Source organism: Barbus barbus, assembly GCF_936440315.1.
Source record: "Barbus barbus genome assembly, chromosome: 17".
Lineage (NCBI taxonomy): Eukaryota > Metazoa > Chordata > Actinopteri > Cypriniformes > Cyprinidae > Barbus > Barbus barbus.
The window spans coordinates 12,227,186-12,244,969 of record NC_136745.1 but is presented as its reverse complement, the minus strand read 5'-3'; the positions used below and the strand labels follow the sequence as shown (position 1 = coordinate 12,244,969).

The window sequence follows — 17,784 nt, the reverse complement described above, 5'->3', positions numbered from 1 at the left end:
TGCCGCCCTGGCGGTGTCACTTCCCCACACTTCAGCTGGCCGCCTGCCAGACACACAGGACGCTCACAAGAGGTGGAGTGGACTCCAAGCGACTGGACTGACGGACAAATGGACCCACAGCACAACACAACTGCTTCTCGGTCACAGAGATAGTCATCAAACACAGAGAAACACGACGACTGTGGTAACGAGTCCAGTCCCTTTGATTTTCTCACAAAGATTAATTACTTTTTATATGCTGACTGTTAGAGAAACTGAAATTAATGCATTTTTAGGGGTTGTTTATGAGTAGGCTACTCACATTAAATAGCCTACATTAATAAATGAACTTAATATTAATTAAGCTATTAGCCTACTAATTCAAATAATTAATTTTAAATTATAATTTATTAGACTACTATAAACCATATGGATAGCTACTCCTATTAAATACATTAATAAGTTGCTTTCATTAATTCATTAATGATAAAACAGTTAGTAAAAAGTGAATATTCATATAGGCTAAAAATAAAAGGAAAATAAAATATTCAACTAATACAATGCGTTGATTTTAAACGCATTCATAAAAATACATTTATAATATTAATAAAAGATTACTAAAAAACGTATGTATGTTGATTTAATAATTAATGCATAAATTATTATTATTAAAAATACGGATTAAATATTAATTTGATCTCAAATATGATACAAACAATACCAAATTGTTTGTACGCAAATAATAATAGCTCATCGTTGTAGCCTATAATTGTTATATAATTGCTATTATTATTTTTTATGAACGTGGAATTACAATTTACATTTTTATTTTCATTAACAGAGCAGCCAACAGGGTTATATTTCAGATGAGTGAATGGTTAGGCTACATGGGAGCCGTGTTTTGCATATTAAAATATCAATCAGCCCCAAGTTCCATGGAATGCGTGAATGTGCAAAAGTTCTGATATAATAAATCAATCCCGAGCGCAGCCAACAGCCATTAAGAATGGAGTCAACAATGGGCTGAGTGTCCAACCCTCTCAAAACTATACTTCATTCATTATTCCGCTCTCATATGCACAGAGAGACAGACAGCCTCACCGCAGAATGCCCTCGCGCTCATCCACACCTCTTTAAGGTTTTTTTTTTTTTATCCCCGACGGAAAGTCCAGTTCGGTTTTTGTGTGAAGCTCCAAAAATCTATGAAATGTGTTTGCATGTTCTTCTCCGGGCGCGAGGATGTGGAGGTGGGATAGAGAGACGCGAGAGGCTGGAGGAGCGCACGCGCTCGCTCTCGGACAAAGTGCGTTCTGCGTGTATCTGCCGGTGTTTGGTCTTATTTGAAGGAAACAGCGAGAAGAATTCAGTTCGGGTGAGCATTTGCTTTCGTTTGGCTCTTTTACATTTTATTCTCTCTCTCTCTCTCTTTTATATAAGTCTCCGCAGCGCGTGAGAGCACCGGACTGCTCGGACAGTCGGAACGCTCCCCTCGGCTCACGAGCGGCGCGAATGAAAAGACGCCTGTGTTTGCAAATATGCAGATGCTATGTTTATCACAGGGAGGGGAATGAGACTTTGTTGAGGACTGTTCAAAGTTACAATGACATCCAGCCAAGACGAATAAGTTGGCAGTGAAATAACAAGGGAATGTGCTTAACCAACGCGACGTGTTGGCGCATACCGCGCGCTGTCACCATATCGGTCGAGATGAGACAAAAGGGATTTTGTTTTACTTTCTAAATGATCGGCGTTACATCTGCTTGACAATTTGCTCATATACATTAGATGCATTGGTGCAACTTTGCCACGCGTAACCAAATAGGCGCACGGAATAGTTGCATTTACGGGTAGCCTGTTTGTTTGTTGTTTTGCTGTACCGTGGTCACCGTAAACATACTATTGTGACATTTTCTGTTTTTATTGGTTGTGTGGATTCAAATATGAGGGATTAACCGAGCGGGAATGTCTGAATTATTCAGAATTCCTCTTGGAGAGAGGTAAGTATGAATACGAGTTATATGTGCTGTTTATTATTAATCCATTATGAGTTACATGCAAACTTGTTGTGTGTGGTGTGCATTTGCACTCTAATTCTTTAAATGATCTAACCTGAATATATGCAGTTAATCCAGGTCTGTGTTTGGGATTGATCAGGGAAGGGTTTAATTGAGGTGATTGTTTGACAGAACATGTAGATGTTGATAAGCAGGTCATCTTGTTTAGCCACAGTTGGGCTATTTGTGCAGGTTTGGCTATTGTTCCCTGGTGATGTCCAGATCTCTCTACGTCGCGCTATTGTCCCTCTGGCTCGCTGCAATACTGGACACAGCAATTTCCATGTGCATGTGAGCCTCCTATGTTTGACATGCATTTGACATTAGGCAATTGCTGAATAGGCATTTTAACTCTTGCTAGGAACTTATTTATCTGTAAGCCGGGTCGATTATTTACTGAAACCCTCAGCAGATGCAGCTTTTGTCCTGGTTTACCTGCAGATGAGGGCTACCTGTCTCCAGTAAGTTTTTATTCCCATCATGACTCCTTTATGTGAATATGATGTAATCGTAATTGATATGGTCATGTGTTTTGCTAGAGTGCACTGTAAAAATGTTTTGGCAGGTAACTTACAGTAAAAGTGTGCCTCATATGGTTTTAATCAGGTCAGATATATTATTTAATATGACTGAATCAACCTTTAGACAATAGGATTCACCAATTAATGGAATTTGTTTTTAGATGAGTAAGAAATAGCCTAAAGGAATGACCAGGGCTGTAGTTATCACTATGTTGAATAGTTTTATTTTTGAATAGACACAAACTTTATAGTCTTTATTACAAAAAAAAGGGAGGGGGGGCTTAGTTTCCTCTGTTGTTAGCTGATATTATCACGTTGACCTATTGTGACAGCATGCTCCTGTAGTGGGGCATGTTGTCACACTATGGGGTAAGATGTCACAATGGAATCTGCCATTAAATAACAAAAGCCACACAGCAAAGCAGTTATGAATCCAAAATTAATGAAACATCAAAATTTAAATGTATGATTGTATTAAACCATTGTTTAGCCAACATGAAAAATAATTTTTATGAAAAATACTCATTTTGAACTAGATATTTGAAACCAATTTTTAACAGCTTAGTCACTAAGACAACTAGCCCCACTCTCCCTTACATTTAATTATTTATTTATTTATTCATTCATGCATGTTTGTATGAATGAATGGCCAGTTACCTCATCTTCATGGGCAGTCACTCACTACCTAAACAAATTGTTTCTCTAATTATTACCAATAGCATGATTTACTGAGGCTTGGCAGTTAATTGAAATGTTAAGTCGTTGACGAGCGTGTGTACATGCATAAATATAACAATTTAACAGACTCAAACCGTCCAATTCAAAATCCACACAAAATCTTTAATTTTTTTGTCATGAGCTTCACAGTCAGTTTCAGTTCCTTGGAAGAACACCGAAAAAATAAATTGTCACTAAATCTGATATCTAGGACAGATATTATGTATGAAACATAAATGTTGGCTAAGGAATCAAAATGGGTCAGACGAGGCCACAGCGAGCATATTTGTCACCATGAACTTGTACCTATTTCAGCAGGGCAAAACAATAAACAAATAAAATTGGGTATATGTTTAATAGGCATGATTATTTCGGAAGAATTGGATTCGTTAAAATGGTTTTTAGCAGATGAAGTGTGATGCTGTGGCGTGAGGAATCACACAGATAATTAATTTTTGCGGTTGACTGGTGAGGTCGACGTGACTGGTTCTCCATGCTCTTTAGGTTTGCATATACACAACTGATTAAAAGTTTGGAATAATTTCTGGTAACACTTTATTTTAAGGTGTCCTTGTTACACATGTTATATGTACTTACTATTATAATAACAATAAATGATGCATAATTACATACTTACATAGTAAGTAACCCTAAATCAAACTCTAATCCTAACCCTAACCATATAGTTAGTACATGTAAGTTAATTTATATTACTCAGTACTTAAATTATAGTGTAACAAGGACACCTTAAAATAAAGTGTAACTTAATTCATTTATTTCAAATATTCTCCTATGCTCACCAAAGCTGAATTTATTTGATCAAAGATACAGTAAAAACAGTAATATTAAGAAATATTATTACAATTCATAAGAACTGTTTTCTATTTTAAAATGCAATTTATTCTGTACTACCAAAGCTGAATTTTCAGCATCATTACTCCAGTCTTCAGTGTACCACGATCCTTCAGAAATCTTTCTAATATGCTGATTTGATAATTAAGAAATATTTCTTATTATCAATGTTGAGAACAGTTGCTGCTTAATATTTTTATGGAAACTCTAATACACTACCAATCAAAAGGTAGATAAGATAAAAGATTTGTATTTCAAGTAAATGTTGTTCTTTTGAACATTTTATTTATCAAAGAATTCAGAAAAAAATAAGCAGGAATTTATTATTCAACATTAGACTAATTTTGACTTTTCAACATTAGACCCATTAATAATAATTTAGCAAAAATCATAATTGAGCACCCCAGTAAGAATCAAGACTGTGACACTGAGAACTAAAATTTCAGCTTTGCATCACAGAAATAAATATCATTTTAAAATATATTAAAATAGAAAACAGTTATTTTAAACTGTAACAATATTTCAGTGTTTTTACTGCTCTATTTTGATCAAATAAATGCAGCCTTGGTGAGCAGAAGAAAAATTTGAATTATTCCTCTGTGCATGTACCATACATTTATTTAAACCACTCTGGCTTTAAACTCTCTGTGCATTATCTTCCCTTTCCAGGATTCTCAGGCCTTAGTGAATGGATCCGTGAGATGTTCGTGAGGCTCGACTAGTGTGGACCGCCGCTCCAGTGGTCTGATTCTCCAGCTGTGCAAGCGTCAATCTCATTTTGGCTTTAGTCTTCATAGGAAAGTTACAACTGCATCCCCTGTTCATCCTAAACTCCCTCATCTCCCTCTCCCTCCCCCTCATGCCGTGGCCCATGTCTGCCAGCAGAGGGTCCATGGAGGGAAGTCGAGCCGTTGAGGATGAGGAGGCGCAGGACAGCTGCTGCGGGGACGAAGACTCATCCCCGGTGGTGGAACGGAGAAACCGCAGCGGCATCATCAGCGCTCCACTCAGCAAAAGCCTGAAGCGCTCGCGAGCTCTCTCGCAGTACATTGCGACCTGCTCGGCTGCCGCTGTGGCCAGTGTCGCGAATGCTAACAGACTCGCCCAGAGCTCAATGGTGGCAGCGGGAGTCAAAGCTCACACTACTACCAGCCAGCACAGGTCACAAGTGGGGTACGCCAAACTGGACCGGGGAGCGTTAGTGTCCGGCCTTCTGGACTCTCCTAGCGGCCTGCATCTCGCCCAGGCCGCCGAGCTCCTGCGACGGGCAGGTATGCTGCTTCCTGTCAGCGACCCGTCCAATGTCAGCGTGGGTGGGGACATAGAGACGGTCTCGGCTTCTGATTCGCTGGGCAGTGTGATGGACTTCCCGTTGCTTGGCAATGGCGGAGTGGGCGGGAGTTTTCCGTATCACCCGGGGCTGTTCATAATGACGCCAGCGGGAGTGTTCCTCGCCGACGGGGCGCTCTCTCATGTGACGGGCGCGTCGGAACACCAGCAGACGCAGAGCGAGATTTCATCGGCCATCAGTGCCAACGGGAAAAAAAAGCGGAAGCGATGCGGCCTGTGTCCACCTTGCCGGCGCAGGATTAACTGCGAACAGTGCAGCAGCTGCCGCAACCGCAAAACCGGCCATCAGATCTGCAAGTTCCGCAAGTGCGAAGAGCTCAAAAAGAAACCTGCTGTCGGGCTGGAGGTAAGATGGTGAGCAATGTACTGTACTTTCATAAATGTTATCACTGAATGCTAGCCGGATGCAAGATAGCATCATCTGCATGGGCACCACAGCATAATGCTTGTGCTAAATCAGTAGGCCACACTTCTGATATGTTGCGCTGTGATGCTCATGCAGGTGTTGCAAGTTTGCATAATTTCTTGATTCTCTTCCCTCATCTCCTTATCATTTCCTGTTCGCTCTACTAATCCTGTGGATAAAAGCAGCAAAAGTTGAAAATAAAAGTTGTGAAATGCAAGCAGAGCAAATATCTGTGTAAGCAATTTGTGGAATCAGTTTTGTGTTAATGACTTATTTCAGATCAGTGCAATCCTTTGTGTAAAGGATTAATGGAAAATTATGGATTTTTACTATGGATTAAAAAAAAATGGATTTGACTATATAGTTTAATGTGTTCTTTTAGTGCAGTTAAATAAAAAAATAAATAACACTATAAAACCATTAATGCTGTAAAATCATGACCTCTGACACGTAAAATCTGTAAGAAAGTATTTTCTTCATTCTGAGCAATTCACATGACTGTTCCAGCATTTAAGGTCTCTTTTAAGAAATTAAAACTTTATTTAGCAAGAATGCATTAAACTGATCAAAAGTGACAGTAAAGACTTAAATTTTAATTATTCACTTTCAAATAAATGCTGTACTTTCCACAAAAAATATTAAGCAGCACAATTGTGATCAACACTGATAATAAGAAATGTTTCTTGAGCAGAAAATCAGCATATTAGAATGATTTCTGAAGGATCCCATGACTGAAGACTGGAGTAATGATGCTGTAAATTTTAACTTTGCATCACAGGAATGAATTTCGTTTTAAAGAAAGAAAAAAAACAATAGAGAACAGTTCTTTTAAATTGTTATAATATTTCTCAGTATTGCTATTTTTACTGTATATTTGTTTTTTTTTAAATTCAGACTTGGTAAGAATAAGAGACTTTATTAAAAAACAAAACAAACAAAAAAAACATTATGATCTCAAACTTTTTTGTCTCACTAAAAAACTGGTGACCAAATAGGTCCATCTCACGCTTGGGCATATAGAGCAAAAAAATATCATGCAACTCCGTACATGACTCCTGAATCTAATTTGTTTGCCACAATGATATAATGGCTTTAAATTTTTCAGCATATATTGTGATTTAGTTAATCTGTTTATTTCGTAAATAATTTGATTAGAATGTTTAATCAATTGACAAGCCCTAGTTTTTACAAACAGTCTACATAGAAATGAATGCTGCTTGTGTTTCATAAATGTTAGCATATGAACATTACTCATCCTGACAAATGGCAAGCTGAATGTAGTTTCCCATCTCCAAGGCAGCGTAACTTGAGATGTTTTTGCCTTGTTTACAGGCAGGTTCAGGTGTGGGAAAATTAGCTCTGAGTCTGTGCTGATGTAAGCTAGTTAGGGTCTAACTTTGTGAGAATGGTGTCATGGTAAGATTGGTCTAGTTGGTTGCTTATTTTTTTTCTTGCAAGGAAAATGTTAAGGCATCATGATGTTCCACAGGTAAGGTTCACTGTCTGATATGATGAGATGATTCAAGAGTATCAGCTATCACATTTAATGAATTTGAATGAATGTGATGAATATAAAATTTTGAAATAACACCATGTTCCAACCAGACACGATGCACAATTTTCCAGCATTAAGTGTTCTGTCTTTACTCAAAGTACTGAATGTGGGATTTTGGACCAATGAAATTTCACAGTGGGTGGGGCTTCACAACACATCAAGACAATCGAATACGGCACTTTAAAGTCATGTCAGAAAGATTGTATTTACGAGCTCAACAGACATGAATGCCATCACAAAGTCGTAATTACTACTGGTAAACCGAGAATTGGGGCATGTCAGTGAGAAAATATGTCTGACGCAATGGATGCAGCATCTTTATTAATGGTAAATTTGTTCAAATTAATGTAATTATTGTTTTATTTACCGTAAACCTAAGTTGCATATACAAAATCCCATATTATTGTACAATTAAGAATCAGTTTGCTGAAAAATCAGTGTCTATTCATTTTGTTGCTGTAGAGTCTAAAAATCTTTTTGTATAACTTTGTAATTGTTTTAATTTTAAAATAATATTTATATATATTTTGTTTAGACATGTTTAGACATTTTTTGTCCAAGACTAAGTAAAAACAAGACTCTGATATATATATATATATATATATATATATATATATATATATATATATATATATATATATATATATATATATATATATATATATATATATATATAATATATATTCAAATGTATTAAAATGTTTTATATTTATATATATATATATATAACATTTGAATATAATTTTATATATAACAAAACAAACAAAAAAGTACATCACTGTCACAAAGTGATTTGAATGCACTTGACATCGTAATAAACCATTTATAAAGCTGACTTTGGAAATAGCATACCACTCATATTTATTACATATCTTCTATTTCTGTTCATTACATATCATGTATATGTTTGAAATGGAAAACTAGCATACTATTTACTGAAAAGTGTGTACTGAAAAATGTAGACATTATTCCACAATAAACAGTTTAAACAGTAGTAAGCTAAACAGTTGTCACATGACCTCATCACATTGCATATGACTGGAAATAAAATTATAATTTTGACTTTAATTAAATTTGATAAAAAAGTTATAAAAAATCTTCCTTCACACTTGAAATTGAAGGTCAAGTGCATTGCATTGTGGGATACAGTATTCTACCCTTTACTGTGTAGTATTGTAGGAAACTATTCGTAGTGTTTTATAGTATGCATAATATATACTAAATTGCCCCACCCACAAGAGAAATCTCATTGGCTCAAAATCCTGCTCCGCATATCTGTATGCTTAATATTAAATAGGTTCTGATATTGTTGCATGTGACCATGTTTTTGCGTAATGCTGGAAACTTGTTCTAAATGTTTGACTCAGGGACAGTTAATGAAAATAATTTGTGAATATACACATGGGGCCTTTCATACATGTTGTGTGACTGTTTGTTTTTTTGCAGCGTGGCGGTTTTTATTTGCGCATATGGGTTTATTTTCGTTCACGTACACGCATGTGCATGTGTGCGTCTCTGTGTGCGTGTGGCAGCCTCATACGGTCCATCTGGCCTTTGCGTCTGTCATCTGGAGCGCCAGGTGTCAATGTGTTCCAGAACCCTTCTCTTTCTCGTCCTCCAGAGGCCCTGAACCGTCTGTGTGTGTCTGTTTGTGTGTATAGCGTTGCAGGAAGAGGCAAACACAGCCCCGGTGAAAGTCATTATGAACTACGTGTGTGTGAGAGGGATTGTGTTTACGTGAGTGTACTGACCACTGACCATCCCGTTTCTTTGAGAATTACAGCAGTGAGGAGGTAAAGATTGAGGTGTTGGTGTGCGCAGAGCTTAGAGGGCTCAGTTTGTGTGTTTGTGTTTGTGTGTATCTATGAAGTCTAAGGCCCATAATACACGCATGTGAATACAAACATTTCTAGCTGTTTTCACACTTTGTATAATTCGTAATAGATAATGTAAAACAAATATGTTGCCACAAGGGGCGCTATAGAGCATTAGCATAAATCTGCAGTGAGTTACCTACCAACGGTTTCAAGATAATCTCACTAAACAATTTAAAGTTAAGTTTATGGATAGGTAAATCTTAAGAGGTCATTATTTTTTTAGTTTATTTTTCCAAAAACATCGGAATCAGGGCAGTGAAATAAAAAAAGATGCATTTTAAAGCCACACTGTCATTTTTTTGTTGTTAAATGAGTGAGCACATCATAAAACTGTTTTGCCTTGCCCTAAATCACTATGATATGCCTATGTTAATTTATATTTTAAGAGCCGTCGGGACCGATACTTTTGTCATTCTCCCGTGCTTATTTTTTATGTCATATCTGTAAATAAATAAGTTCAGGCTACTACTATATGCAGTGGAAGTAGCTTGAAGTTACAACAACTTCGAATCCCGAACCAAAATGAGTTTGCAAGCTGAAAGGCAAAGTGATGATATCCGTAATAAAACATGAATCAACATATATGAATAGCATCACATTAGCTGTGCACTTGGTTCACAAAACAATGTTTGTTGGTAACAGTGCCAGTCTTTAAACCAGTTTCTTCTTTGCTCTGGTTGCCTATATTTATATATTGTTTGCCTATATTTTCATATGGGCAATATTTTTTTCCTGCATATGAATATATAGGCCTATATTTTTCTCACACTGATAAGGCGATCATCTGTAACCATGAGCACAGTGGAGCGCCTAAACCCATCAGATTCATCCGTGCAGAGCTGAAGCACAACTCACATAATGACCAACACAATGTTCCTCTGTAAGTTAGTAGGTTTGTGCTTCAAAATTGCTGAGGGGCCAAAAGTTACATAGTGTAGCTTTAATTTCAGTGTCACATTTTAGAATGCTGTGTCATGCGCAAGCGCTTTGGGACAGTGCACTTGTGATGCATTTGCATACTTGTGTAGTGTATACTTTTTGCCTAAAACTCCGTTCACATGCTCAGTGATTGTCCCTGCATGTTGCTAGTTCCTGTACTGGTTGGTCACTTGTTGGTGGAGTTCTTGTAGCTGTAACAGTAGACCATGGCACTAGCAACATCAAGGTCATGCGTTCGATTCCCAGGGAGTGCATGAACTGATATCATGTGTGCCTTGAATCCAGGGAATGCATGAACTGATATCATGTGTGCCTTGAATCCAGGGAATGCATGAACTGATATCATGTGTGCCTTGAATGCAATGTAAATTGCATTGGATTAAAGCACCTGCCTAGTTTATAAATGTAAATGCAGTTACCCTAATAACACATATGAACATCACTACCATTAAGATGACATTACGTGATGTCATTGAATCAGTTTTTTTAGTTCTAAAACAGAATATTCTGGAGAAAGCAAATGCAAACAAATTGCATATATTTCTGTGTGTGTGTGTTGTGTGCTTTTATTGACAGTGGGGTTGGTCTGGTTGAATAAGGCATAGAGGACTTATAGCGTTTAAAGAGCCGTTATTGACAGGTCACAGTCAGTGGTGTGGGGGTCTATTGACTTCTTGATGCACGTTTGCGTGTGTGTGTGTGTATGTGTGTGTTTAGGATGGATAGATGTGTTTTCATATGCAGGGATCTTTTAAGTGTTTTGAGCCAGGTTAGGCGTGTTTTTTTATTTATTTTTTTATTTTTTTTGTGCAAATCCCATTCGATTTCTGACCATTGATCTTGTATGTCATTGCTTGCAACTTTTGTTGATGTGTGTGTACTGCATGATGACACATCTCACTGCGTCCGTGTGGCAGCCAGTGTCTCGGAAAGTCCCTGATATAGCTGGAAGCAGAAGGAGATTGAGTGGGAGGGACCTCAGACATTGCTTGCCAGGCCCCACCCCTTCCTCTTGTAGAGCAATCTCAGTCTCACAGCCAGACGGCTAAAAGTATTTTAGGAACAGCGTGTGTGTCAGTGTCTGTGTGAGAGAGCCAAAGACAGGCTGGCACACAATATATCAACATATATCACTACCTGCTTACATTTACATTGAAAAACATTTAAAAATACTAGCAAGTCCGTAGCACTGCATAGCAACACCCTAGCAACCATCAATAACACCTTAGCATTGCGGCAATGAATTCTGCATTTTATCTACTTTGTTCATTAAAGATAGACTTATAAATATTTCGTCCATTTAAAAAAAAAAAAATTGGTATATGATACACATATACATATACATACATACAGTCATGGCCAATAGTATCGGCCATGATAATATGATCAAAGGCGGCTGTGAAAATTTATCTGCATAGTTAAGGGAAGTCATGGCCTAATGGGAGTCGGACTCGTAATCCAAAGGTTGCGGGTTCAAGTCTCGGGCCGGCAGGGATTGTAGGTGGGGGGAGTGAATGTCCAGCGCTCTCTCCACCCTCAATACCACGACTGAGGTGCCCTTGAGCAAGGCACCGAACCCCCAACTGCTCCCCGGGCGCCGTAGCATAAATGGCTTCCCACTGCTCCGGGTGTGTGTTCATGGTGTGTGTGTGTGTTCACTGCGGTGTGTGTGCACGTTGGATGGGTTAAATGCAGAGCACAAATTCTGAGTATGGGTCACCATTCTTGGCAGTATGTCACTTCACTTAATCCTTTTGATCTTTTATTTAAAAAATTCACAAAAATCTAACCTTTCATTGGGTAAGAATTTAAAATGGGGGGGAAATATCATTATGAAATAAATGTTTAATACACATTTATTATGAAATAAATGTCTAATACACATTGGCCACAATTAATGGCACCCTTTTATTCAATACTTTTTGAAACCTCCATTTGCCAGTTTAACAGCTCTAAATTTTCTCCTATAATGCCTGATGAGGTTCGAGAACACCTGACAAGATATCAGAGACCATTCCTTTATCCAGAATCACTCCAGACCCTCTAGATTCCCAGCTCCATGTTGGTGCTTCTTCTCTTCAGTTCACCTCACTGATTTTCTACCTCCCAAACAACATGTGGTGATGTAGGTGCTGTTTGACAATTTTTTTAAAGGTTTTCTGACCCCGAGACTCAACTATTTTCTGCAATTCTCCAGGGGCCGGTTGCACCAGCTGGACGTACACCCGGTTGTAAGGCTATCCTGGACCTAAAATGCACTTTAAGTCGTGCGTAGAATTTATACCCGTTGCACCATCTCGGCGTAGTGCTATGTCTGACACTAAAGGATTCATTTTAGGATTCATGTCTGTTAATTATTACTGCAGACGTGAACTGTAATGTTTATGGTCTTTTCGGGCAGGATAAGCGATATCAATCGCGGAGCTCGGTGTTGACTATAACACTCTGTCGACAGTAATTGAACTAATAAAAATAATATTTATGTACAGCTTGTAATTACAGTATGCAGTAAAATATTACATATGATCTGGGATTATTAAAAGAAATGTAGCCTACCATTCCACATCTTGCTTGGAAATATTTCATGTCTTTAATTCCATTCATTAGCTTTGTAGCAGGCCTGCCATTCAATAATCACTGTAAGTTTTGTGCTTTGTTGCTTTTAATCAGAAATAAAAGTATCAGATTTCAAATTCTGTTAGTTTTATCGAAAAATACAAACTATAAATGTGGTTTTCCAGCCACAGTAATATTTTATGTTGATTGGAAGTTCTTAATTGTTGCCCTGGTGGTATATATATATACATAGTTCTACTGATAAATGGCAACATTTAGTGGATCTCTTTAGAAAAAACACCAAAAAAGTAGGTATTCATATTATAATAATAATAATAATAATTAGTAAATAACTGTTGTCAAAAATCTGACATAATAATTACAATTACAATGTAATTGCATAAACCATAAAAAGTAGTATTAATAATAACAATTACAACATTAATAATAAAAGCATAGTGTACATTCAGAATATTTTATTAATAATAATGATCATTATTATTATTTATAAATTATATATAATGTATATATTCAAAATACTTGTTTGTATTGTATTTTATTGCATAATAATCATTTATTTTGTCCAAAAATGAGAAAGAAATAGAAATGCATTAAAATAATAATAATAATTTTATTATTATTATTATTGTTGTTGTTGCTTTGTATCATCATTATTGTTGTTATTATTATTATTATTAAAATCTCATAATAAATACTGTTTTTATTTTGTTTTACAGTGGTAATTTAATTATTATTGTCAAAAATCTGAAATAAACAATAAATATGACTGCAGAAATGGCAATAAAAAACTATTGTTGTTGTTATTATTATTTTAATGCATATTTATATTTTATTTACATAGTATAATGATTTAGTTCTTGTTAAAAAGAGGAAATAAAGCTGAAATCAGATCTGCTTATAGATTAAAATCAACTGTATTAGTCTCTGCCAGGTAAACAAATGATCTGTGTTTAATGTTTATGGTGCCCTTGATCCTCTATTCTTACTGTCATTCTTGAATATTGGTGTGTGTTTATGTGTTTGTGTTTGATGTAGAGACTGAGGATGATGGGTTAAAAAATAACCTTTGAAATTAATCTGGTGAGTGTTTGTGTGAGAGTGTGCGAGTGTGTGTCTGTCTATGCACTCACGCTCTGTCTGATTGGCCATGTGCATGGGCCGACAGCCCATCTGTGTTGGCTTGTCTATGGGGTCGATGAGGGAAAAGGGGGTCTGGATGCATGTGCGCGCGTACAAACGCCAAAGCCCTGTCAGAGAGTAATGAGAGAGTGGGAGAATGTGTTTGGGAAACAGAGAGAGGGACTAGGTCATGTAAGGTGAAATCATTGCCTGTGCATGTTACTTCATGATGAAGGGAACGCTCCCCTCCCTCTTTTTCTCCCTCGGCCCTTCGTTCTTTCGTTCTGGAAGTCTTCCCAGGAAACGCTGCCGTTCTCTCCACTCTCCCAAAGTCCCACAGCCATAGACTACCCCTGCCCATTCCCAAAGCAGGCTGGGAAAAAATCTGCCATTTGCACCACTGCGGTATTTCAGCCCTTTACGTTCTTTGCAAGTCTGGCTCCACAGAAAGAGAGGGATTTGAGACTGAAAAGGGAAAAGGTCTGGAGATGATGGTTGAGAGTCCAGTTTAATGAGACATTTCCCATTTCCTTACAGCTCCATTGTTGGTGTTTATGTCAAATTATCAATGACTCATGCTGTTTTCTTTTCCTTGTTTCCTTCCTCTGTCTTTCCTGTCTTTCCAAGGTGATGCTGCCAACCGGAGCTCCTTTCCGATGGTTTCCGTAGGGCAGCTGGTCCCTCCCCCCATGACTTCCATCCCATAATGAAGGACTCCCAATGGACGGCGACACCACTCCCACTCGGAAAGCTGTGGTGCTTGTAAACACTGAGTGCAAACAAACAAATAAAACAAATGAAAAGCGGAATGAAAGCACTATTTGAGAACGAACATGTCCTGAACCAAAAATAAACAGTGAATGGCGGAATGTCATTCCGTTTTTCTTTTTTCCTGTGTTCCATTTCGGAACCATCTGAGTTCTACTTCAGAATCTTGCCCTTTATTGGATGCTCTGGAACAATTTGCCGCCAAATGGAAAACGGACAATCATTTTTATTTGTGTGTTTAGTGGTTTTGTTTGTCCATGTGTGGAGAAATGCCGTAATTTCGTTTAGAGAATGTAATCCCAAGGCTCTGTTTTAAAGCTTGTGATAATTAAGGAGCACTATTGTAATTTAGCACAGTGGTTCTTACTGACTGCCTCAATGTTACGATTGCCTTTTTATGTTAAGATTTTTTGGGGTTTGTTTGTTTGTTTTTTGATTTGTCATTCAATTTTCAAGTTGCTCAATATTTGATACGAAGATGACCATAAAAAAACGCTCTAATGTAGCATCCCTTACTACAAACATGCCTGAAAGGTCCTTTTGGGTTGGACATCCTGTTTGTTTATTTGTTTTAAATGCTGTAGGCCTGCTGGGATTGGAGGGAAGGCGAAGCTGATGAAACTACACTATGTAGACCAGCTATGCATAAGACCCGCCTCCTTTTTCTTGTAGCCTCATGGGATTGGTCAGATGGAAGACATGGCCCTTAACAGACCAGGACCTCCAAAATTCAGGAAATTATTGATGTGTAATGATAATATTTCTATGATTAGGATGTTTTATTGCTGAAATACCCCAAGACCTGATCTCCAGTACTCCTTTAAGTCCTTTTCACATGGTTTGCGTCGTTGAACATGTGCAAATGTTGTTCTATGATGCTTAAAGTTCAAACTATTTCAACTTAAACTCCATTTATCATTTGAGTTTTCAGACAAGGATTACCAGACAATACCCCATTGTGACACCTTGAGCTGTACAACAGAACATCTGTCTAGAGTATTATGAGAAAAGTTTCATAAACTCTTGTGTTCAACCAGCGATTTCTTTTCTGTTTTAAGCTCACAAACATGTTAGCACTTTCATTTTCATTGTGAATGGTTCTCTGGTTTCTTTCTACCCAGCAACCAAACCATGTAAACTCACCCTTCTGTAAGCTTTCCGTAACGCGTTGCACATGAGCGTCAAATGCTTTTGCTGTTGTTGAGACACGTATTGGCGCTATTCATGTGAAAGGGGCTTAAGGGCATCCACGTAACATGGACACCAAGATGGATGTGACTTTTTTTTAGCTGTAATTTTGGTGTTTTTTCCTTCTTCTTCATGCTTGAATCCTACTGAACAGGTTCGCCCAATACTGATCTAGATTGAGTGAAATGCACAATACCAAAATGATTTCAAATCAAAATCCAACAGCTCACCGTTCCCGTGCTGTATGGGGCCAAAATTATCAGTCTGCGTAAATGAATGCATGTATATGTGTCCAAAGCCAACCATTCTGAGGTCTTGGCAGTCCTCAATTTAATAAACCGAGGTGCAAACCAAATATTTCTATAGTCGTTGTCGAAATATATCAATTCTATAGCATGTTTGCATGGTGATGGCCACTTTAAATGAAGATTACTTGTCTTGAGCTTCAGTAATGATGCTCTTTGAAACATGCTTATTTGATATTTTGGTTTCATTTTGGGTTTGCGTTCACAAAGAAAGTCATGGATGGAGGAAGTCATGTGAGGTGAAATCAATGAGCACTCATCATTTTCCTCTGACTGAGCCATGGACGAGTGTGAGAGTGAGTGAGTGAGTGAGTGTGTGTTTGTGTTGTGGGTGGATTAAACCAGTGAACTGAGCGTGATATTTTTGTCCGTGGTGTAGGAGTGAATGAGAGTGTGAAAGCTTTTTTTTTCTCTCTGCAGGCCGCTTCTGTCTGTCTCACTCCTCGTGGCCATCAATCCAATGAGAGAGAGAGAGCGAGCCAGAGGGCCGCATGGGGAGAGAGCAAACGCAGTGTGTGGGGGTTGCGTAGAGAGGGGGGGCGAGCGTGTTTTGTTCTCCTCCAGGTGCACGGCCATCAGAAACGATTTGAACGCCGCCCTGCCCCACATGCAACGTCAAATCTGTATATCCGAGCAAATCAGATTCGTTAGCATGCAATTTAGGGTGCGTGTGCACGTCTGAAATGATGGCCCACGATCACAGAGCGGCTGAGGGACGCTGCAGAGGCTCCTTCAGTCTTATCAACATCACCCAGACACTTCTGTGCTCACGTCTGCAGCTCTGTCCAAAACACACACACACACACACCTGCTCTGGCCTCTCACTCAAGCGACGGGGCTCGTGTAGAGAGTGAGCACGGTAACCAGGGCGATGGTTGATAAGATATTCGCTCCCCCACGGTTCATTCGTTCCAGGGGAACAGCAGCACGGCGCTACTATGGTAACGGCAGAGCGAGATGTTGCGCTATAATTGGTGCAGTGCTGCGAGCAGCATAGCGGCACTTCCAGGTGCGCGTGTCAGCGCGCAGGAGCCACGATATTACACTCCCGCTGGGAGACGGCGGAAAAGCACAACGTGTCCGGTTCTCATCTCCTCTATCCTCCTCTTCCTACACGCCAATATTGCTCTGTCCTCTTTATTTTAGTCACAAAATAATCGCAGCGGGCTTGTGATTGATTAAACTGTATCCATAATTTTACCCCCTAACCGAGTAATTGAGGACGGTCTTTTAAACGTAGCCTATAATGGGGAATAGCGTGCCATTTTTAAATTCTCTTTTTTTAATCATATCAATGAGTAAAATTGTATTTTTCTTTGAAATAGGCCTATTCATTACATTTTAAGTTTTTAAATTAAATAGTTATTTTTATCCTAAGCCTCTCTTATGGTTAACTTTAGAGCACATTTAAACTGTAGTGTATTTAACAATTCTTCTATTTCTTTTTTTCTCTCTCTAAGTTGTTATACATCTGGACATTAATGTATTCAATTGACCCTTCACAAAAACCCACCCCACTTCTTTACTGTTGCTATGTCCAACAAGCCATCCCGCACTCACACTACACACCATGGTCT

At 38.2% G+C, this 17,784-nt stretch overlaps 1 protein-coding gene across 2 annotated transcripts; it reads left to right on the top strand.

Moving 5' to 3' along the window:
• Positions 1 to 1,052: 1,052 nt before the first annotated feature.
• LOC306883093 (CXXC-type zinc finger protein 5-like) lies at positions 1,053 to 16,265 on the top strand. Of its 2 annotated transcripts, none has more exons than XM_079438185.1 (3): positions 1,053 to 1,351; positions 4,793 to 5,819; positions 14,574 to 16,265. In XM_079438185.1, exons 2-3 carry the CDS (start codon positions 4,983 to 4,985, stop codon positions 14,613 to 14,615), a joined length of 879 nt encoding a protein of 292 aa, XP_079294311.1. In that variant the 5' UTR covers positions 1,053 to 1,351; positions 4,793 to 4,982; the 3' UTR covers positions 14,616 to 16,265. The 2 variants fall into 2 exon arrangements, with proteins under 2 accessions (XP_079294311.1, XP_079294312.1); XM_079438186.1 differs by having other exon boundaries at positions 1,166 to 1,351; positions 4,793 to 5,827; positions 14,574 to 16,264.
• Positions 16,266 to 17,784: the final 1,519 nt, after the last annotated feature.

What these genes read in the sequence shown, in the direction of transcription:
- LOC306883093 (XM_079438185.1), top strand. Translation starts at nt 4,983, where the DNA reads ATGCCGTGGCCCATGTCTGCCAGCAGAGGGTCCATGGAGGGAAGTCGA. An exon ending in AACCTGCTGTCGGGCTGGAG is followed by an intron (nt 5,820 to 14,573) that starts GTAAGATGGTGA and finishes TGTCTTTCCAAG; the next exon opens with GTGATGCTGCCAACCGGAGC.